We start from the raw sequence: 23,526 nt of genomic DNA on the forward strand, positions 1-23,526 counted from the left end.
AAGATTCAGTATCGCCCATTCTCTCATAGAATATCTTCTGCTTCATTTATAACCTCCCACCTGTTCAAAACTCTGTCCTAGCGAGTTCTGATGGGAGTCTCTAATAATTAAAGCTGAATTGCCTTGTTACAGAAAAGTCCAGACTTCGGGGCGAATAATCACCCCAGTTTTCCGGTGTTAGGCTGGTGGGAAAGGGGAAGTTGGGTGTTCCGTGGCTTGAGTCCTCCAGTTTCACTGAGGCCAAGGGCTCGAAGGAGCACCCGAGCTGCAAGCAGGAGCTTGGTCAGCGTGCCGCTCTGCTCCTGGAAGAGTCCGGGTTGGGCAGGCTGAGGATCGCCGCCTGGAGTTGGCAGTGGTCCCGGGCTAGGTGCCGCCGGCCTGGGGGCGGAGCTGAGGCGGGGCGGTGCCCGGGGCGGTCCCGCCCTCCTGGAGGCGGGGCCGGGGCGGAAAGCACCATCAGCTGACTCAGTGACTCCGGGTTGCGTACGGCTCCGCCGCGGATAAGCAGAGGTCAGGTGCTCGGGCGGCGGCTCGGGCGTACACAGCTGACCAGGCCGAGAGAAGCCAAACAGCCATGGAGCAACGCCGGCTGGGGTGGCCGAGGCTGCTCGGGCTTCTGGCGGTGCTGGCCTCACGCGCCTTCGCCGCGCGGAACCTGGGCCTCTGGCCCATGCCTGGCTCCGTGCAGATGACCCCACGCCTGCTGCACGTCTCTCCTGACCGCTTCTTCATCGACCACAGCCCGGCTTCCAAGGCCGGCCCCTCCTGCGCGCTTCTGCAGTCAGCGTTTCAGCGGTGAGCGGGCGGCGGCCGGGCGGCCGGGCGGCGGGGAGGGGCTCCCCGGGGCGGGAAGGAGCGGACCACCCTGGGTCGCTGTGCTGGCGCGGGGGTCGAGGAGAGGAACGCCTTTGCGACTCTAACCACCCACACAGCCATCCTGCCACCCTCCTATCCCCATTTGACAGATGAGGAAACAGCCTCCGAGCCGGCCAGTGACCCGACAAAAGTCACATGTCTAGAAGATGGCAGAGCCGGCTCGAACCATTACGGACTGAATCCCCTTACCCCTGCCTCCTAAGGCATTTCCTGGGTGCTCTGGAACCCTGGTTTGCGTGCGGGGTACTGAGTAGGAGTAGGTTGCTCAGAGTCTGGCCGCGTTCGCGGGTAGAATGGGCTGGATGGAGGGGAAGGAGGGAAAGGGTAGTTTATTGGAAGAGAGTTCTAGGAGGAAGATGAGTGCTTAAAGCTTGGGGAGCAGGGGTTCCTCAAAGTTGCTTCTCCTTTATAAGGCATCTCAGCCCCTCCCCCAATCTGGTAACAATTCAGATGGCAGAAAGTCTCTAGGTTGGAGCACTGCCGGAAACTCTCCTTCCCTTCCAAAAATCTGTGCAAAATGTTGGATATTTTCACCTAGCTACTTTGATACGGCCTCTCTGCTGCAGTATCCGCTGCTTTTTGTGTTTCCCAGCACCAGTCCTGTGCTTGCTCTCCCAGCTTCCTGTTTCCTTCTGTAGCATCTCACATTTCCATAGCCCTCGTGTTTGTCACCCCTTTGGCCACAGGATGAATTGTGTGGTTGGGGAGGCAGTCCACAGCGCTAGCTTTTTGGGGGGAGCAGGGGGTAACTGGGTTTATTTACTTTTAATGGGGGTACTGGGGATTGAACCTAGGACCTCCTGCATGCTAAATGCACACTCTACCACTGAGCTATACCCTCCCCCCACCTCTTTTTAATTGAAGTTTAGTTGATGTACAGTGTTGTGCCATGGCCTAGCTTTGCTAGCTCCACCGTATGCAAAGCAACTTGCCCTTGGGGAGATGTTTTAGCATGCCACACACTGTTCCCTCACTCTGAGGCCTGTGTAAGTGACACTGTCCTGAGGGTATGTAGTGCCCTGAAGGGTTGTAATTTGGTGCTGACCTTATTGCCCCTTTCCTCCCTCAAATTTTTCTCTCTGTTCCTAGTACTAGGCATTATAGCTTAATTGTGCTTGCAGGACGCCAGAGAGCTGGTCGAAAAATGCAAAACTAGTTTAGTAACATCTGCTGGTCCTAGATAGGCCTGGAGCTGAAGAGACTCAAGATGTTGATGGCAGAGATGGTTTCTTCTCCTTCAGTTTTTGTACAACTAAACGGGCATTGTTTACCCTCCTTTTAGGTGCACACACTGATGAGCCTTTGGTGTCAAGTCTGCTAACAGGTCAGAATGGCTAGAGTCTAGGTGAAGAATTAAAGCCAAGGTGGTTGGTTGTCTTGGGATATTGAGAGGGGAAAAAAAGTACCTGAAGGCTCTCTCATGTATGATCACGACTAGGAAATCTTTTTTAAAAAGACACACTGTATTTGCTTCAGAACTCTGTTTGTAAAACTGGATTTTCCTTCTGTGCCATGCTGCTAATAAAACAAGGACTCTCAGTAAGCTGCAGTGATAGGAATATGGCCGGAAAGCATAGATGACATGAGTTAGCAAGGGTTAGATAACTAGAACTTGAATCAGCTGTGCCATGGTTGAAAAACAAGGCTTGGCGTTTCAAGGAGGTGCAGGTCATTATCTAAAGACATTGCTTAACTAACCTGTGCCCTGCATGTGAAGCAGCTGCTAATTACACCCTGCATTGTTAGGAAGCAGATGATGAAACAGCCGTTGTGGCTAAGACTTCAAAGCATTCAGGTGAGCATTCTAGGAACTCAGGAGGGGCAGCATCTATTTCAGAGTCAAAGCATGATAGGGTTGGAAATATTGAGGAATGATGGAGATATTCCAAAAGCTCTAGACCTTGGGGAACATGCATACCTTGGGCCTCAGTTTGTTTCGAATCTCATGGCTCCTATCTCTGAAGAGCCCAACTTCTGTCTCAAACCGTGCTTTGAAACAGTATGCATTTTGCAGGCAGAGAGATCTGTCTGTTTGGTACATGGCTGCTTCGTGAGCTTCTAGGACAAGATCTGTCATATGCTAGTTACTCGTTTTTTTAAATGAATGAATAGCTTTGTTCCCTTGGTTCCTGAAAAGCTGAATGAACCCAGATACCTTGGACCCCACTGCCTCAGGACCCTCTGAGTTTTCTAATAGAGAGTTTTAATATCCAGGGCCAGGATTTTCCTTATTTGAGACAAGCCAGCACCTAACTCAAGTCTCAAAGCTGCTGGCAGCTTTAATTTCCATAAAGAAAAAAATTTTAAAAAAAATTTTTTAATGGAGTCACTGGGGATTGAACCCAGGACCTCATGCATGCTAAGCTTTGCTCTCTGCCCCTGAGCTATTTCCCTCCTCCTGAAAATTTTTTTTAATTGTGGTAAAATATATATAAGATTACCATGTTAACCGTTTTAAGTATCAGTGAACTTAAGTTCAGTGATCTTAATTTCCTTTTGAGTCTGTTGAGGTTTTCCTATGAGAAAGGCCCTCGCCACCTTCACCCATTCCATTGTCTTGCTGGTTAACTTCCATACACTTTCAGATTCATCAGAATTTCCCAACTTCTTCCCTGGAAAAATACAAGACACTCTTAAAGAGAAGTACCATACCAACCTTCTGGCTTATCAGAATCTATTGAATATCATTTAAACAGTTGCTTAGAAGACTATCTGATCTTTTATCTTTTAACACCTTCAAATGTTTATTTAATATCTTCTTTGATATTTGGGTACCGGTAGATGGTAAAATGTTAAGGCCCTAGGGAGAACTGCGGTGTGCTGACCTTAGGGGAGTTTATGTATTAGCTAGAATAGTTTTGTTGGAGGGTAACAGGCACCCTGACTCAATCTGGCTTGAGCACTAAGAAAACCTCTTATCTCACATATTAGGAAGCCCACGAGCAGGGAGGATTTCAGGGCTAGCTGGCTAAGTGGCTCAACAGTATGATTAGGGAATCTGTATTCCTTCCGTCTCTCCTCTGCCTTCTTTGATGTGGCTGCGGCTGGCCCAGGTATCACATACAGAGAAAGTTTTCTTCTTGTGGATCACTTAGGAGATTTTCTACCATCCTCCTTTCACTCCTGCCCCATCACTGGTCAAAATTGGCTTGCACACGTGGGATGATTGGTTTGTACTGGTTCTTAACGGGAACATCGTCGGGGTCACTGGGGGAGTGTGGCCAGGAGACTTTTAAAATGCTTGTGCCTGGTTCACACGCTCAGGATTCTGGTTCTGAAGGTCTGGAGTCAGGATGTAGTTGCAAAAAGCTCCCCAGGTGATTCTAATGTGCAGCTGGGGTGAGAGCCTCTGGTGGGACTAAAATGGGGTAGCCTGGATTTGAGGAGTCAACAGCAATGTCCACCACCACATGTGTATTTAAAACTTGGCTACAATGCTTTAAAAATTGGTTTGAATTTATCTCTCACACAGGTATTATGACTATATTTTTGGTTTCAACAAGTGGCGTCATGGCCCTGCTAAACCCCATAGTGAAATGGATTTGCAGAAACTTCTTGTCTCAGTTACCCAGGACCCAGAGTGTGATAATTTCCCCAATATCTCTTCGGATGAGTCCTGTGAGTACCTGCGTCCTAACTATGTTGTAGTCATAACTGCCTGTTCAGACTTGAGTGTCAGAAGCCAGCTCCATGCCGTGAACCATTGTGAGCTCTTGACTTTATAATTCTTGTTTGAAAAATTTGTAATTAAATACATAATCATTGTAGGAAATCTTTAAGTACAGTTGGTAAAGAGGAGGAAATGAATGACTCGTAACCCCCACACTCAGAGTTCACCATTTTTATTTCAGATTATTTTGGCAGAGTGATACATTTAAATATTTTGAATGAAACATATGATGAACAGTGGCATGAAAATGGGGTAATCATGTACCTGTGGTTTTGATATTCTTTTTTACATAACAGTGCATTATAAACATGTACTGCACTAAATGTTTTTCTATGACATTTTTAATGGCTGAATAATGTTCTACCAACTATTCAGATGTGTCATGACTTACATGACTAATCCTTTATTTTGGGTATCTAGGTTATTTATTTTGATGTCTGTGTTTATAGCCATGATCTCTATTTAGAATTAATTTGACACAATACAGAACTGGGAGGGGTGAAGCTTTACATTTTCATTTACATTTCTGTTGTATTATGTTTTTATTTCATTTTTATTTATATTGATTTGACAGTATAATCAACATTTAGCTACATGATTTTTTTTTTTTTTTTGTTACCTAAAACATTATTCTCTAAGGCTTTTTCCCAAGTCGTTTTAGAAGGAATAAACAAATAAGCAGGCCTTTTCAGGGTGTGCTGACTGGGAGTAGTGTGGGATTGTACCACGGAATCAGAGCAGTATGGGGACATGGGTGATGTAAGATGAGTACAGAGAGTAGACGGGTGAGTTGGGTGTAAAAATGGAAAGGAAACTGAGTATCTTACAGAAAAGAGTGACTCAGACTGCCTCACAGAGTGAAGTACATCTCTTCATCCTCTTGATATACATGAGATTTCTTAATACATCTCTTTGAAAAGTAACTTCATTTTTCTTCAACTCTGTAGCTGTTAGAAACAGGATAATTTGCCAACATTAGTCATGTGATTTCATTTGACGTCAGCACTCAGATACTGTATGAGTTAGGTTTTGCAATCTGAAGTGAGATAGAAATGGTCATTTGACTACTAAGGAATCTCTGCCGACTGGCAAGACGACATATTGTAAATGAAAAAAAAATTGAAATGTGTTGAGGCTGGAGAGGTTACAGCCTATCTTCCCTTCAGCTTTGCAAACTCTTTATTCTGAAAGGGAAGCTTCTTGAGACAAGATGATGGTGAAATTCTCTGGCTGAAGGATAAACTAGTTTTAAGTTTTAAACTAGTATTGATGATAACAAAAATAACACACACACACGGAAAGAACAAGATATCAACTGTGGTCTCACGTTATGAGGAAATCCTGGAGGAAGTGACAAGTGTTTTAGCATCAGCAATTAAAAATAAAAGTACATGTATCTGCAGAGCCAGAAGTAGACTGATTTCTACTGTAGAGAAATAATTACATATAGCAAGGATGCTCCATGCAGTTTGCCTGCAACGGTGAAGAATTGTAAGCTAAACTGAATGTCCATCACTGGAAGAATGGCTAAATATATCTTTTCAGTCCACACTAAAGAAGACTGTACAACAGATAAGAATAAAGAAGTGGACTTACAAAGAAATGACATGGGGAGTTTGACAAGATAAATTGCTGACTGGGACAAAGGGAGTTGTATAATACTGTGTACACAAGGATACCGCTTACACACCAGCATATACACAAGAGGGCGCGTGTGAAGCAATACATCCTTCTTACACGTGTGCATACAGGTACCTGGGAAAAGGCCTGATGCTTCCTCAGAGGAAAGGAGGGGGAGTTAAGTGGATATCTCAAAGGGGATCTTCGCTTTATCTATAATTTTGTACTATTTTAAAAAGAGGAATATATTAATGTTATTTGTGTGTTTGCCCTTAAAAACAGTACAGAAAGAGTAACTGAAAAAAAGATGCCTCCTATCCCACATCAGGGAGGTGACCATCGTTGACACTAAGAATTTGGCTTTGAAATAAAAATTGACATTCTAGAGCTTACGTGTCCATACGTTTAGAAAACAGCCTCCTCCTGCGTGCTTTATCTCCGGATTTGGCGTTGAGCTGAATCAGAACCCTTTGCGATACCAGCCAGCCTCAGCAATTGGACAGTAACTGGCATCCGGTACCTGCCACATAGTAATGTTTTTATTTTTAAATTTTATTTTTTTTTTAGTGACTATTTTACGTTCTATTTATTTTTTTTAACACCTTTATTGTGGTGTGGTTCCTGTACAGTAAACTACACATACTTCAAATGTGCAATTTGATGGATTTTGATAGATGTACAATACATATGTTAATACTTTTAGATAACTCTTTGTGTTAACCGTTTCTGGGAGATCTCAAAACTATAATGTGGCAAAAAAAAAAAGTTTTTCTGTCAGTGACCAATGGAACGTGAGCTCTATCCAGGTAGCTAACTAAGAATTTGGTATAGATGGAGAGGAATCATGATTAGGTTGCAGTCATAAAAGGAATACCACTTTTAGCCTGGCCTTCGGCTAACTCATGACTATGTCCTTCTGATGGAAAGGCTGCCTTGTCAGAAGACTGTCACCGGGTTATTGGCTGTTGATAGAACTGTTTTCCCCACTTGTGGCCAACTGTCATGTGACCGCCTGGGTAGTGGTGGTGGGGGTGGTGATGCAGCCCCAGATACATTAAATCATTAACCTGCAGCCCTCGGGTGTCTTCCCCGTGGCAAAGTCTGCATCTGTCGCACCCTTTAGCTTTCAGTCTCTGTTCTTCCTGGTACTTTGTCTGTGACTGACTTCACTCCAAACCCCTCTGAAAACTAAAAATGACTCCTGGAGCAACCTTGGGCAGAGTATGATTTCAAGGATTGAAAGACTAGCTCCCCTTTGCCCAGAAGCAGCCAACTGGATCCTCATTCCAGATGGGCATGAACTTATTATTGAGGGGGACAAAGCCAGATTAAGCTCAAGTGACTTAGGAAGTGTGTCTGAAGGCAGATTTAGGATGATATTGGGGGAAGGTAGGTACAGGGCAAGAAGGGGAGCCCAGGAAGAGAAGGGGTAGAGGAGAAAGTACTCTCTGGCCATAGAGGGAGTGGAAGATTGAGTGGGACCAGAGGCGTCACCAAGAAATTACAGGCACTGAGAAGTCTGCACTTTTGACTTAAATTCTTCGCCGAAGTAGGACCCTACTCTGTTGAGGGGTAGCTGGGGAGAATAACTCTCCTGCAGGGGAAAATGAGGAATCGTGGTGATGACACCCACGTTCCTGACTTGAGCAACTCAACCTGCTGGAGTGTGGTGCGGAGGTGGGGAGCCCGGAGTCTGCCTGGTGAAGTGGGTGGAGTACGAGACGGGGAGAGTTCTGTCTGGGGCATGTGGAGTTAAAGGAACCCAGGATGTATGGGAGGCAGATGGAGAAACAGGTCTTGAGCTCAGGAGAAAAGATTGATCCGGAAATACCAATTATATGTTGAGGAAATGTGTGTCCCTGAGGGATTAACAAACCTTTTTTTTCTTTCAGTTTTATGAGATATAATTGACATACAGCACTCTAGGAGTTTAAGGTGTACAGCACAATGCTTTGGCTTACTTTCATCATGAAATGATGAGCACAGTAACTTTAGTGAATATCTACCATCTCATATAGAGATGTGTTGAGAACTCAGGATTAACTCTTAACAACTTTCATATGTAATGTACAGCAGTGTTAGTTATATTTATCATGTTCATTACATCCCTAGTACTTAATTATCTTATAACTGGAAGTTTGTACATTTTGACTGCCTTCATCCAGTTCCCCTTCCTCTGACCTCCTGTACGGTAACCACAAATCTGATCTCTTTTTCTATGAGTTCGTTTGTTTGTTTTTGAAGTATAATTGACCTACAACACCATTTTAGTTCCTCTTACACAACATAGTGATTTGATATATTTGTACGTTTCAAAATGATCACCATGATCGGTCTAGTCATCATCTGTCACCATACAAGAAACTTTTTTTGTTGTTTTTAATACAGATACTTTACAGGTGAAAGGACCAGTGGCTTTGCTGGAGGCCAACAAAGTTTGGGGAGTATTACGAGGTAAGTTCTATATGTGGTTTCATTGTTATTTTCTAGTAAAGAAATACTTTCAGTTGCTGCTTTGGGAAATCAAGCACAGCAAAACTGTGCTTCCTGGGACCCTTTGTAGGATGATTTGCTGGGTATTTGCAAAACAATTTCCATTAGGTATGTACCACTTAGAGCATGGGAGAAAGAGCATTTGACCTTCTAAAAGTACCTAAAGGTTATTACATTCATACTGCTGTATAATGTACTGTTTGTAGAGTTATAAATGGCCCCAGCCTACTCTGATTAGGGAATTTTGTTTCATTATCACTTCTTGCTGCCTTCAGTAGCAAACATCTCCCTTCCCACACTTTGTTTATTAAAACAAAAGTTCTCACATATTTATTTCTGAACCAGCCTATTAGTGCCGCCACATGAAAAAAAGAGAAAAATCATTTTCCCAATAAAACATGTCCAGCTGTCTGTATTGTGGTGATGTTGTCCCCTGGGTGTGCTAAGATGCTAGTGACCTTGAAACAGCATAATTACGCGTGCCATCTGATGTGAGAGTCCTCATCTCAGCGTGGAGTTGGACCTGATTTTATCCCATTTTCATCTGAATCCATGGGGAAATGGGACAGTTCTACTTCTGTTTCTTGGCCAGGAATCACTTGTTCCTGGGGGTCTTGTGAGATGACAAGGTGAGGAACAGAGTCAACCACACACCCTGATGGCAAAGAAAAGAAGAGAACCTTTCCCCCATTTAAAATTCATATGGATTTAGAAATATAAGAAGTTTACAGAAACAGTTTGGAAAGATAAAAACATACTTTTTAGAGTGGTTGAAGGCAGTGGGGAGAAAGGACCTTAAAAGATTTTCCTGTGAATTTCAGTCTGAACTTCACAGTTTGGGCATTGGGACATTTACTTTTGTGTTCAAACCTGCTTTTACCTCTTTTAAGTGGATAAGATACTATTGTACTGACTTCCAGATTAGTACAGCTTTTAAAAAAGGAGAGGAATAATTTTCTTTAATGTGAGTTAGCCAGTCAAAGTTATAGTAATAAAAATAAGGATGGCTCTGGATTTGACTCAGGTTGAGTATTATCTAGACTAAAATAATCATTGTTAATGCTGTATGTTTTATAGTCATAATAATGATCTAATTATTAATTAGATATAATTATGATCTCATTTCAAAATATAACATGAAAATATCTGTAGATATTTACCGCAAATGTAACTGCAATCATTTTCATCTAGGTCATTTATATATAATGTTATGTGGCTTTAAGCTTTTATCAGCCTCATCTGCCTGTCTTGTCTGGGGTCTGTTAGGGAAAACAGAGCTTTTTTGGTGTTTGCCTTGATCCGCATCAAAATAACAGAACTTTTGAGAGGGCATTGTGTGCAGCTAGTCCAAGAAGTCTTTATTTTCTGCTTACCGTCAGACTTAGAAAGTAACACGCTCTAGATGATAATTGAGTGTAGTGCTGCTTAACAGAAAATTCCCAAGTTAATTCTTCCTGGCAAGGGCCTGTATTTGGGGGTGGAAGAGAGGCATAGTAGAAATGAACTTTTTTGCTTTCCTATTTCCTGTCTTTTTTTTTTAAAGGCAAACTCGACATAACATTATATTGGTTTCGGGTATACAACATAATGATTTGATAGTTGTTTATGTTGTGAAATGATCACCACAGTAAGCTTAGTTAACATCTGTCACCACACACAGTTAAAAAAATTTTTTTTCATATGAGAACGTTTAAGGTTTACTGTTAGCAACTTACAAATAGGCAACAGTATTATTAACTATAGTCATCAGGCTGTACCTTACATCCCTAGGACTACTTGTTCTATAAGTAGAAGATTGTACTTTTTGACCCCCTTCACCCATTTTGCCAACCGCCCACCTCTAGTAACCACCATCGGTTTATATTTATGAGCTTGGTGTTTAAGATTCCACATCTAAGTAAGATCATACGGTCTTTGTCTTTCTCTGTCTGACTTACTTCATTCAGCATAATGCCCTCAAGTTTCATCCATGTTGTCGCAAATGGCAAGAGTTCCTTATTTTTTATGGCTGAGTAGCATCCCATTGTATATACATATATATATACATCTTTATTCATTCATCCATTGATGGACAGTTTGTTTCCATGTCTTGGCTACTGTAAATAATGCTGCAGTAAACATGGGGGTGCATATGTTTTGGGGATTAGTGTTTTTGTTTCCTTTAGATAAATACCCACAAGTGCAGTTGCTGGATTTCTGCTAGTTCTACTTTTAATTTTTTGAGGAACCTCTATCCTGTTTTCCATAGTGACTGAATCAATTTACATTCCTACCAACAGTGCATGAGGGTTTCTTTTACTCCACATCCTCGCGAACACTTGATGTTTCTTGTCTTTTTGAGAATGGCCATTCTAACATATGTGAGGTGATAGTTCATTGTGGTTTTGATGTGCATTTTCCTGGTGATGAGTACCTTTTTCATTTACCTATTGGCCACTCTATGTCTTCTTTGGAAAAAAAAAATGTCTGTTCAGATCCTCTGCCCATTTTTAAATTGGATTGTTTGAGGGGTTTTTTGCTATTGAGTTAGAGTTCTTTATATATTAACCTCTTAACAAATACATGATTTGCAAATATTTTCTCCCATTTGGTATGTTGCCTTTTCATTTTGTTGATGATTTCCTTTGCTGTACGGAAGCATTTTAGTTTGGTGTTGTCCCACTTGTTTATTTTTGCTTTTGTTGCCTTTACTTTTGGTGTCACATCCAAAAAATTTTGTCAAGACTGTCAGAGTTTACAACCTATGTTTTCTCCCAGAAGCTTGTTGTCTATAATCCATGTTTTAGGTTCAAGTCTATAAGCCATTTCCAGTAATTTTTTGTGTATGGTGTTAGACAGCAGTCTAGTTTCATTGTTTTGCATGTGGCTGTCCATTTCCCCAGCACTATTTATTAGAGAGACTGTCCTTTCCCCATTGTATATCCTTGGCTCCTGTGTTGTAAATTAATTGACTATATATGCATGAGTGTATTTCTGGGCCCTTTATTCTGTCCCATTGATCTTTGTGCTTGTTGTTATGTTAATACCATACTGCTTTGATGTTATAGCTTTGTAATATAACTTCAAATTATGGAGCATGATACCTCCATCTTTGTTCTTCTTAAGATTGCTTTGACTGTTTAGGGTCTTTTGTGGTTCTATACAGATTTTAGAATTTTTTATTTCTGTGAAAAATGCCTTTGGAATTTTGATAGTAATTGCACTGAATCTGTAGATGGCTTTGGGTAGTATGGATACGTTAACAATATTAATTTTTCCAATTCATGAGCACAGAATATCTTTCCATTTATTTATATCTTTTTAAGTATTGTTCATTAGTGTCTTAAAGTGTTTAGTGTAGAGGTCTTTCAAATTCTCAAATTTATTCTAGGCATTTTATTCTTTTTGATATAACTGTAAATAGGATTGTTTTCTTAATTTCTCTTTCTGCTAGTTTGTTATTGTATAGACATGCAACAGACTTTTGATACTGATTTTGCATCCTGCAACTTTACTGAATTTGTTGATTAGTTCTAACAGGTTTTTGGTGAAGGTCCTTAGGGTTTTTTTACATAGTATCATGTCATCTGCAAACAGTGACAGTTTTATGTCCTTTCTGATTTGGATGCCTTTTGTTTCTTTTTCTTGCCTAATTGCTCTGACCAGGACTTCTGGTACTATGTTTAATAAAAATCGCAAGAGTGGGCATTGTTTTCTTGTTCCCGGTCTTAGAGGAAAAGCTTTCAGCTTTTCACCATTGAGTATATTAACCATGGGCTTGTCGTATATGGCTTTTATCATGTTGATGTACGTTCCCTCTCTACCTACTTTGTTCAGAGTTTTCATCATAAATGGATATTGAATTTTGTCACACACTTTTTCTGCATCTATGATTATATGATTTTATCCCTCATTTTGTTAATATGGTATATCATTTGCGGATATTGAATCATCCTTGCATCCCTGAATAAATCCCACTTGATTATGTTTTATGATCATTTTAATGTATTGTTGAATTTAGTTTACTAATATTTCATTGAGGATTTCTACAATATAGGATATTGGCCTATAATTTTCTTTTCTTGTGGTTTCTTTGTCTGGTTTTGGTATCATAGCAATGCTGACCTCATAAAGTGAGTTTGGAAGTGTTCCCTCTTCTATTTTGTGGAAGAGTTTGAGACTATTTCGTAGAATTCTTTTTTAAATGTTTTGTATAGTTGACCAGTGAAGCCTTCTGGTCCTGGACATTTGTTTGTTGCAAGGTTTTTGATTACTGATACAATCTCATTATTAGTAAGCAGTCTGCTCAGATCTTCTGTTTCTTCATGATTCAGACTTGATAGGTTTTCTCTCTCTAGGAATTTACCATTTCTTCTAAGTTGTCAAATTTGTTGGCATATAATTGGTCATAGTAGTCTCTTATGACCTTTCATATTTCTGTGGTATGTTGTCACATCTTCTCTTTTATTTGACTTTGAACTACTGTCAGACCTTGGAGATATTGTGGGTTCAGTTCCAGACCACTGCAATAAAGTGACTATTGCAGTAAAATGAGTCACACACAATTTCCAGTTTCCCACTGCGTATTAAAGTTGTGTTTACACTATGCTGTAGTCTGTTAAGTGTGCAGTAGCATTATATCTTTAAAAAATACGCATACCTTAGTTTAAAAATAATTTATTGCTAAAAAATGTTGATCATCATCTGACAATGCAGGGTTGCCACAAACCTTCCATTTGTGAAAAATGCAGTATCTGTGAGGTGCAGTAAAGTGAAGCGCACGAAATCAGGTCTGCCTGCATTCCTAGGTAAATTTCTCCTGGCAATCTACTTGTCAGCTAGAAAGATGAATTTTCATAAAGTCAAGGCCAGATAGAGGAATTGGCCTGTAATACAGGGAACAATCCACTTGAGTAGCAGAAGTTCTGGAGATGGTCTTTGCAGGTATGACTCAAACACTGTAAGTTGTAAGTTGGGCCTTTATTTATAGTTTCATGGTGTTTTCTGAGCCTCTTTGCGCTCTGGTAAGTTTAGGTGTCTTCTATATTTTATCATAAAAATTCTGGTAATGCTAGAAATTTATTAAGGAACTAGTATTTTGTTTTATGGAGTCACTATTATTTTTTGTGTTTATCATTCAAAGAAAACCCAGGGTATGAAGTAAAGCATTTTTATTAGATGGCAGCAGGGATTTTTTTTTTTTAATTGAGCTGTAACTTTAGAAAATATGTTAGAGGGTATATGTATAACATTATATTTAATTTTATTTGTCTTTCCTGGTTACGGTTCTGTGTTTGGACAGTACAATTTTTATTATCTCTATTTTATAAATTGATGCCATAAATTATAAATTTTACTTTTCCTAGGTTTAGAGACCTTTAGCCAGTTAATTTATCAAGATTCTTATGGGGCTGTAAGTATGATTATTATGTTACTAACGTTGTTGGGTAGACATAATGCTACAGAAAAATGTAAACTTTTTGGCTATGTTTCTTGAATGTTTCTTCTCCCTAAGTATTTATCTTAGCTGGTAAATGTAAATTTTGCCCCTTTTTTTCGGGGTGGGGGGGGTCTGTATTAATATTTATCAAATACTTGCATAGATAGATATAATCTTTATTGAGCTCACATCAAGAGAAAATAGTAAAAATCAAAATTTTATTTTGTTTTATAGTTCACCGTCAATGAATCCAAAATTATCGATTCTCCAAGATTTCCTCATAGAGGAATTTTAATCGATACATCCAGACACTTTCTGCCAGTCAAGACTATTCTTAAGACTCTGGTAGGTGATTATTTTAATCCATTGTCTGTTCCGAAAATGTGCCCTTTTATGTTACTCTATGTTGCTTACATACGCTCTGGTGCAGGTTGGAACAGGGGAATTCATTTTTCGTGTACTGAGTATAAGCACTGGGCTTTCGTCCTTCCTTCCCTCCCTCCCTCGGGAAGTGCATTTCCTCTGCTGAGAAGTGGAGGCTCCCCTAGGGAATCACCCTCTGCTTTTCATTGGGGTGGGGGAGGGGCTCAACAAGTCGTCAGCGTCGTTAAGAGAAAGACTCAGTTTTAATACTGCTTATTGGCCTTGTATGTATAATCCTATTTGTCAAATCATGGGTCTAGACTTTTGGTTAGGAATATATGGTGACTGTACCTCTAGTTAGTGTCCTTTAATTTTGTGATCTCCACTTGCTTTTTTTAAGTGGCCTAGAAAAGAATCTGGGAAAAACTTTATAACTAGGGAAATGTTCCAAAGGCGTATGGAGCCTCGGTGGTGGGAGTTGGGGGCCCGAGGCTGACAATAACTACTTTCTCTTATGGACATTTTGTTGGTTCATCCCCACCATCACTGCCAGTTTTCAGAGGTGAGGAGGTTTTCCTCCCATGTTTTTCTGCCCTTTCATTTGATCACTTATGAAAACATCATGTTACAAAAAATTTATTTTTACATTCACATTCATACCCTGAATTTTTTTCTTGAAAAGATATTATTGCAATTTTTATGAAAGAAATAAATGCTTAGTGTTAAAAGTTAGAGCACAGATACGCATAAAATAAGTAGTGATCCTGTAATTTCATTTATCAAAGATTGATGTCAATTTTTATCCCATTTATCTCATTTTAGGCTCAAAAAATGAATATCAGCATATAATATGACTTCTTTTTTACTGGAATATAGTTAACATGCAATATTATGTTAGTTTCAGGAGTACTAAAAAATGATTTGACATTTGTATACATTGTGAAATGGTCACCATGATATCACCATGACAGAAAATTATCTGTCCCCATACAGAGTTATTACAATATTATTCATGATGTTCCTTATGATGTGTATTACATTCCCATGACAAATGTATTATATTGGTGGAGGTTTGTTCCTCTTAATCCCTTTCATCTATTTTACCTGCCGCCCACACTGTCCTCCCTCTTGACACCCACCTGTTTGTATTTATGAGTCTGAATTTATGTGTCTGTTTTTGTTTCATTTTGTTTTGCTTTTTAGATTCCACATATAAGTGAGATCATATGGTGTTTTTGTTTCTCTGTCTGACATTCCATTTAACACAATATTAGAGGATGTTGTGGATTTATCCATGTTGTCACAACTGCAACAAGATTTTTTTAATGGCTGAGTCCACTATGTCTTTTGATTGGAGAACTTAGTCTGTTTACATTTACAGTAATTATTGATAGGTATGTGCTTACTGCCATTTTGTTAATTGTTTTCTGGTTGTTTTGTAGCTCTTTCTTGCTCCTTTCATCTTGTGCTCTTTTCCCTTGTGATGTGATGACTATCTTTAGTATTATGTTTAGTTCTTTTCTCTTTTTTTGTGTGTGTATTTATTATTACAGGTTTTGGGTCTGTAGTTACCATGAGGTTCATATACACCAACCTGTACACACACACACACACACACACACACACACACACGATCATTTTAAGTTGGTGATCTCTTAAGTTGGAATGCATTCTAACAGCCTTACATTTTTACTCCCCCTCTCATGTTTACTGTTTTTGACTTCATATTTTGCATCTTTTTGTTTTGTGTATCCCTTAACTACTTACGATTTTATTACTTTTGTGTTTTTAACCTTCCTTCCAACTTTTTAGGTGATTGATCCTCTACTACCTTTACTGTATGTTTGCCTTTACCAATGGTTTTCCTTTCTGTAATTTCCATATTTATAGTTGTGGTCCTTTCTGCTTGGAGGAGTCCCTTTAACATTTCTTATAAAACTGGTTTCGTGGTGCTGAACTCTTAGCTTTTGCTTCTCTGTAGAACTCTGTCTCTCCTTCAGATCTGAACGATAGTCTTGCTGGGTAGAGTACTCTTGGTTGTAGGTTTTTATCTTTCATCACTTTGAATATATCGTGTCACTTTTAATATATCTGGCCTGCAGAGCTTCTGCTGAAAAGTCAGCTGGTTGTCTTATGGGGAGTTCCCTTGGAAGCAACTAGTTGCTTTTCTCTTGATGCTTTTAAGATTCTATATCTTTAATTTTTGCCATCTTAATCACAGTGTGTCTTGTTGTGATCCTCTTTGGGTGATCCTGTTTGGGACACTCTGTGCTTCCTAAACCTGGATGTCTGTTTCTTTTCCTAGATTAAGGAAATTTTCAGCTATTACTTCCTCAGATACATTCTCTGCCCCTTTTCCTCTCTCTTTTCCTTCTGGGACCCCTATAATGCAAATGTTACTGTGCTTCCTGTTGCCCCAGAGATCTCTTAAACTATCCTCATTTTAAAATTTTTTCTGTTTAGCCTCTGTGATTTCCAGTATTGTCTTCTAGTTTGCTGATCCATTCCTCTGTATCATCTAATCTACTATTGATTCCTTCCAGTGTATTTTAAATTTCAGCTACTGTATTCTTCAGCTGTTTGGTTCATCTTTATATTTTCCAACTCTGTTAAAATTGCTCATCTATTCTTTCCCCAAGTTCATTACGCATCTTGATGATCATCACCTTGAACTCTTTTTTGGGTAGATCGCTCATCTCCACTTTGGTTAGCTCTTTTTCTGAAACTTTGTTGTCCCCTTATTTGGAACATATTCCTGTCTCTGTGTGTTGCCTAATTCTCTGTGTTTATTTCTATGTGTTAGGTAGGTCAGTTACATTTCCTCATATTGGAGAAGTGACCTTTTGTAGGAGAGGACCCATGGGGCCCAGTAGCACACTCCTGTCTGGTCACCTGAGCCACCTAAGGGGTGCCCCGTATGTGGGCTCCATGGGCCCTTCTGTTATGGGGTGGACTACTGTGAGTGCACTGGTAGGTGGGGCTGGCCCCTGGACGTGGTGGCTGCCACCCCACGGGTGGACAGATCTGGGTCCTGAGGCAGCTGGCTGTGGGGGCTGGCGTTCCTGGGACTGGTGCTGGCCTGCTGGTGGATGGGTAAGCCCCTGGTGCTGACAGTCTAGAGGGAGGACTCCAGAATGGCACTGGCCAGCACCAGTGTCCTTGTGGTAGAACTAGCTCCCCAGAATGGCTCCTGCCAGTGTGTTTGTCCCCGGGGGAGTCCCAGGAGTCTCCTGCCTCGCTGGGAGGCTCTGTAGAATCATCAAGTGGGTCTGACCCAGGCTCCTTTCAAATTGTCTCTGCACTGGGACGTGGAGCCCATGAGATTTTTCGTGTGCTTCTTAAGAGCAGAATCTGTTTCCTGTGGCCCTCCAGCTCTCCCGTATGCAAGCTCTGCTGGCCTTCAAAGCTGGATGTTCAGGGGGGCTCATCTTCCTGGTGCAGGACCCCCAGGTTGGGGAGCCTGGTGTGGGGCTCAGATCCCTCCCACTGGTGGAGAACCTCTGCAGTTATGATCTGATCCCATTTGTGGGTCGCCTGCCCAGAGGGTGTGGGTCTTGACCCACCTACCTGTCTCCTTGTGGTTCCCTCTGTGTATCTTTAGTTGTGGAAAATCTTCTCTGCTAGTAGCCTTCAGGTCATTTTCATCAATAATTTCTAGGTAAATGGTTGTAATTTTGGTGTGTCAGTGGCAGGAGGCAAACTCGGGAATCTTCCTACTGTGCAATCTTGGCCACATCATAATGTGACTTCTTAAAAAACTTACTTTTGTACTTCTGCTACCTTTAAAAAAAAACCTATGTTATGGGCATCTTTCTATGAAAGAATATGTAAGGCCTGTATCATCATGTTAAACAGTTGAATATTCAGTTTTATATCCTGTGATATGTTTTTAACCAGTGTCAGACTGATGGACATCTAGGTTGATTTATTATCACCAGCAACACTGCAGAGTAAGCATTCTATTTGCACACTCGCCAGGGTTGCTTCCTGAGGATAAATTCTTACAAGTGAATTCCTGGGCTTACAGATGTATTTTATCTTTTGATACATTTTGTCTTTTGGTTCTTACCATCAGACTGCCTTCTAGAGGTCACACCAATATACGCCTGGCCAATAGTGGGGCACACCTTTGCCATATACTTTGCTAATCTCTTGATAAAGTATAACTGTTATAATTTGCACTTTGGTATTTAGTGAATGTAGGCCTCTTTTACTTACTAGCTATTTGTATTTTTTATATTGTAAACTGCAAGTTTATTTTTGACATCCATTTTTCCCCCTAGGATGTTCATTCCTTCCATGGCTTAAGAACTCTTTAATGTTGTATTTGTTGATAGATATGTCAGTGATACTTTTATATTTTCTTGTATTTATATTATATACTTACCTACCATATATTGTAAAGTTTTCTAAATTGTTTTTTAAACCATGTTTACAGTTTTCTGCCTGTAGAAGTTTAAATGTTTTATAAAGTAGTATCCTTCCATCTTATCCTTTACTTTTTTGGCCTTGGGAAGTATGCTAAGAAAGGCCTCCAAAACAAGGGTAAAAATATAAAAACAACCTCTCAAATTTTCTTTTAATATTACATTTTTTCCTGTTAAATTCTTGACTTGGCTAGAATTTATCTTAATGTGTTGTAGATGATTGATATTTTAACTTTGTTCCCCAGATGGTTAGTTGGTCTCTGGTCCCGACATCATTTTTGAGCAGTCTATAAAGGCATGCCTAATTTTTTTGTGCTTCACTTTGTTAAGATTTGCGGGTAATTATGATTTTACAAATTGAAGGTTTGTGACAACCCTGCGTTGTCTGATGATGGTTTTTTTTTTTTTTTTTAGCAATCAAGTATTTTTTGATTAAGGTATTTAAATTGTTTTTTTAGACATACTTAAAAGACTACAGTGTAGTGTAAACATAACTTTTATATGTGCTGGGAAACCAAAAACTCATATGACTGACTTTATTGCAATACTCGCTTTATTGTGGCGATCTGGAACTGAACCTGCAGTATCTCCAAGGTATTCCTATAATCTCCCCCCTGCTTTTAATCTCATGAAAAGCAAATACTAAATCATAAATACACGAGTCAGCTTCTGAACTCTCAGTCTGTCCTATTTACCAGTTTATCTTCTTGGACCAGTACAGATGGCTTTAATTTCTAAACTTTATAGATATTTTTTTTCTTTTGAAGTAACTTCAAACTTACAGAGAAGTTGTAAGAAGAGTATAAAAAGAACTCCTATATATACTGTTTATTCAGACATCCCAATTATAAAATTGTATCCTACTTGCCTTATTCTATTGAAACATTTTTTTCCTAAGCTATATGCAAGGTGCATATATGATTTCCAAAGACCCTTTAATGTTTCCATTTGGATTTCCACATCTCAGTAACTACAGTACAACCATCACAAATCCGGAAACTGACATGCTACTACCATCTAAAGCACAGACCTCATTCAGATTTTGCCAGTTGTTCCAGTAACGTGCTTTATAGGTCCAGCGTCCAGCGTGGGATCCGGCGCTGCATTTACTTGTCATGCCTCTTTAGCCACCTTCAGTTTGGAGCCATTAATTTTTCCTTGTATTTCAACACCATGAGATTTTTTGAACAATACAGTCCAGTTACTCTGTAGAATACCCTTTAGCTTGTTTTTTCCACAGGATTAGATTCAAGTTATGCCTTTCTGGCAGGAATAAGACAAGTGATGCTGTGTTCTGTTGTGCGTATCAGGTGGCATGATGCCTTATTTATTCCATTACTTGCAATGGTAACTCGTAAGTTGGCTAAGATGTCATCTGCCAGGTATTTTGTACTTGTTAATAAGTAATTAAGTATCTTGTGGGGCATTATTTTGAGACTTATAAATTCCTGTTGTTCAGCCAGTGTTCATCCAGTAGTTTTTGCATCCACAGATGGTTCTTGCCTAAATCGGTTATTACTAAGATGGCTGCCAAGTGCTGATTTTTCTAATTCCATTATTCCTTCTATATTTATTGTTTGGCATTTAATTCATTATTTTTATTTGTATGCACTCAGGGATTACTGTTTTACTGAGTGGGTTATAATCTGTTACTGTCCCTATTCAGTAGTTAAATTGTCCCAGCGTTGGCCAGCCACACTCCTTCCAGAGGGCTCTTGCAACCTTTTGGCATGTCCTCTTCAGTCTTGGAGTACTTTCTTGCTTTTTAAGCACATGATATTCGAGGCTCTTTCCCAGTCTTGGAATCAGACTTTTCTCCAAGGAACCCTTTTGGTAGTGAATGATACTTTGAAACCAGAATATAAGCTAAAAGTGTACTCTTTGTATCTAAGCCCTCTCAGCAGAGCCAGAAAACATATGTATGTACATACATATGTACACATACCCATATTTCTTTTTTTGAACATAAAGTTAAATGGATTTATTTTGTATCATGTGGTTATAGGAACATTTCTAATGCTGTGTATCAGTAAATACATATAATAACTTCTTTACTTATTTCAGTATCTATCCATATGAGGGGTTGGCAAACTACAGCCAAAGGACCAAATCCAGTTCATCACCTATTTTGGCAAATGAGGTTTTACTGGAATACAGCCCCATCCATTGGTCTGCATACTATCTCACTCCACAACTGCTGGGTCACTTGTGACAGAAACCATCTGACTCACAAAACCAAAATACTTACTAGCTGGCCCTTTATGTAAGTTTACTAATACCTGGTTTTTATTAAAAACCGTGAGGAACTCCCTTCCCTGATAATGAAATACTGCCATGATCCTCATTTGCTTCTGTGCACAGTTCCCTTGTATGTAAGCTATTTCCCAGATGCATCAGTAAATCCCTTCAACCCTTGTACTGAGCTTGTTTCATTTGTAAGGAAGAGTTGGCACTCAAATCTCAGAATTGTGGGAATTCTAAGTTCCATTTTTTCCTCTGCTCCATTCCCCAACACAGTAGTAGCGGCAGCCAAGAACTATTTCCCATTCTTGGAAAACTCCTACATACTTACTGGGAATTTATAAGCTTGCTCCCTTCCCACTGGGCAAAGTTATAACTTACTGTTTAGAATAAATATTTCTTTATAGGCTTCTTGAAAAGTGACATGCCATGTGAAGTATATAAGATGAAGAATTTATACTTCTTCACATTCTTCCCTTGCTGAAAAAGAAATTTTAAAAGGAAGCAGACATGCTGGAAACAATCCTGGATGTAGAAAAATTGGATTGTATAATATATCTGTTATATGATTCTTTTTTCCTTCCCTCTCCCCACTGGTAGCCACTAGTCTGTTCTCTGTATCTGTGAGTCTGTTTCTTTTTTGTTATATTCACTAGTTTATTTTTTAGATTCCATATGTAAGTGGTATCATATTTTACTTAACCTTCCTAATCCATCCAGCTTGTGGCAAATGGCAAAATTTCGTTCTTTCTTATGGCTGAGTAGTGTTCCATTGTATATACATCCAGTATCTTCTTTATCCATTCATCTGTTTATGGACGCTTAGGTTGTTTCCATATCTGGGCAATTGTAAATAATGCTGCCATGAACATTGGGGTGCATGTATCTTTTCCAGTTAGTGGTGTTGTTTTCTTGAATATATACCCAGGAGTGGAATTCCTCCATACTGTTTTCCACAGTGACTGCATCAATTTACATTCCCACCAACAGTGTAGAAGAGTTCCCTTTTCTTCACATCCTCGCCATCATTTATTTGTGCCCTTTTTGATGATAGCCAGCCATTCTGACAGGTGTGAGGTGATAGCTCATTGTTATTTTAAGGTGTATAATTTTTTAACATGTTTGTTTGCAGGATGCCATGGCTTTTAATAAGTTTAATGTTCTCCACTGGCACATGGTTGATGACGAGTCTTTCCCTTATCAGAGCATCACTTTTCCTGAGTTAAGCAATAAAGTGAGTAATTCATGTTATTTTTGTCTGTATACAAATATTTTTGGTATAGTTTCATTAGAAGTTTATAGCTTAAATGTTTCTCCTTATGGACAGAATTAAAGTGTAAAAGTTAGATATTTGTGGTTTTACATTTTTTTAATAGGCTGTGGCTGAGCATTTTAGATCCATAAAACGGTTCCGTTTTTATAACTATTGTTATTGTAAATGTAAACAGTCCCTAGGGGCCACACAGATAAAAATGTACAGACTTAACAAATGTAGGAGACCTGAGACATTCGTGCTACATGTAAGTTTAAGTAACTATATTTACCAAGTTGTCCAAGTGTTTGTTTTAAACAGTTTTTTTTTTTTAATTGAAGTATAGTCAATTACAATGTGTCAAATTTCTGGTGTACAGCAGAATGTCCCAGTCTTGCATATACATACACATGTATGTTCTCATATTTTTTCCATTAAAGGTTATTACAAGATATTGAGCACAGTGCTATACAAAAGCAGCTTTTTAAAATCGATTTTTATTATGTAGTGGCTAACATCTGTAAATCTCAAACTCCCAAATTTATTTCCTCCCACCCCCTTTACCCAGTAACCATAAGATTGTTTACTAAGTCTGAGAGTTAAATTGAATTCTTTTGAATTCTGTAAACGACTACTACTTTTCTCTCTGAAAAACTACACAAAGTAGGGAATTTTAGACATAAATGCCTCATCTTAGAAAATAATGGTAGTCTTAGAAAGTTGTTTTGAAATTGACTGCATTCCAGAACAGTGGCGCTGAGAGCGAGCCTCGGTAGCATCCAGGTTAACCCCCCGCAGCACAGAGACAGTCTCCCACACCCAGAGAAGCCATATATATCTCACCCAAAGTTGTAGTTGGGAAGGGGCAGCGCCAGAACTCTGGCTACAATTCCAAATATTTTGATGTAGTATGAATTGATGTAGAGTTGAAATCCTAGCAGCACTCCTGTTGTTGTTTGCTTTTGTTTTATTTTTAATATGGAAAATTGCAAATGTATTCAGAAGAAGAATTTGATGAATTCCTGTTTCCTCATCACTCAGCTTCAGTAATCAATAAATGGCCGATCTTGTATTACCTATACTCCCTCCACCATTATTTTGAAGGTAATTCCCAGACATCACATCTTATTTGTAAGAAGGCCTGTTTAAAAAAAAATTATCACAG

At 39.5% G+C, this 23,526-nt stretch overlaps 2 protein-coding genes across 2 annotated transcripts in view; one reads left to right on the forward strand and one right to left on the reverse strand.

The window, feature by feature from the left end:
* Positions 1-472: 472 nt before the first annotated feature.
* HEXB (hexosaminidase subunit beta) overlaps positions 473-23,526 on the forward strand; it is a 30,353-nt gene continuing 7,299 nt past the window's right edge. Inside the window, exons 1-6 of the mRNA XM_010974999.3 lie at positions 473-795; positions 4,349-4,494; positions 8,555-8,620; positions 14,005-14,051; positions 14,313-14,423; positions 22,242-22,343. Coding sequence (XP_010973301.1) covers positions 575-795; positions 4,349-4,494; positions 8,555-8,620; positions 14,005-14,051; positions 14,313-14,423; positions 22,242-22,343 — 693 coding nt within the window. The 5' untranslated portion in view covers positions 473-574. The remainder of the gene's footprint in view (positions 796-4,348; positions 4,495-8,554; positions 8,621-14,004; positions 14,052-14,312; positions 14,424-22,241; positions 22,344-23,526) is intronic.
* Positions 22,485-23,526, reverse strand: part of GFM2 (GTP dependent ribosome recycling factor mitochondrial 2) — a 51,610-nt gene continuing 50,568 nt past the window's right edge. Inside the window, exon 23 of the transcript XR_010378667.1 lies at positions 22,485-23,502. The gene's annotated coding sequence lies outside the window, so the exon portion shown is untranslated. The remainder of the gene's footprint in view (positions 23,503-23,526) is intronic.

The sequence above is a fragment of the Camelus dromedarius genome, chromosome 3 (genome assembly GCF_036321535.1).
Source record: "Camelus dromedarius isolate mCamDro1 chromosome 3, mCamDro1.pat, whole genome shotgun sequence".
NCBI classification, from domain to species: domain Eukaryota; kingdom Metazoa; phylum Chordata; class Mammalia; order Artiodactyla; family Camelidae; genus Camelus; species Camelus dromedarius.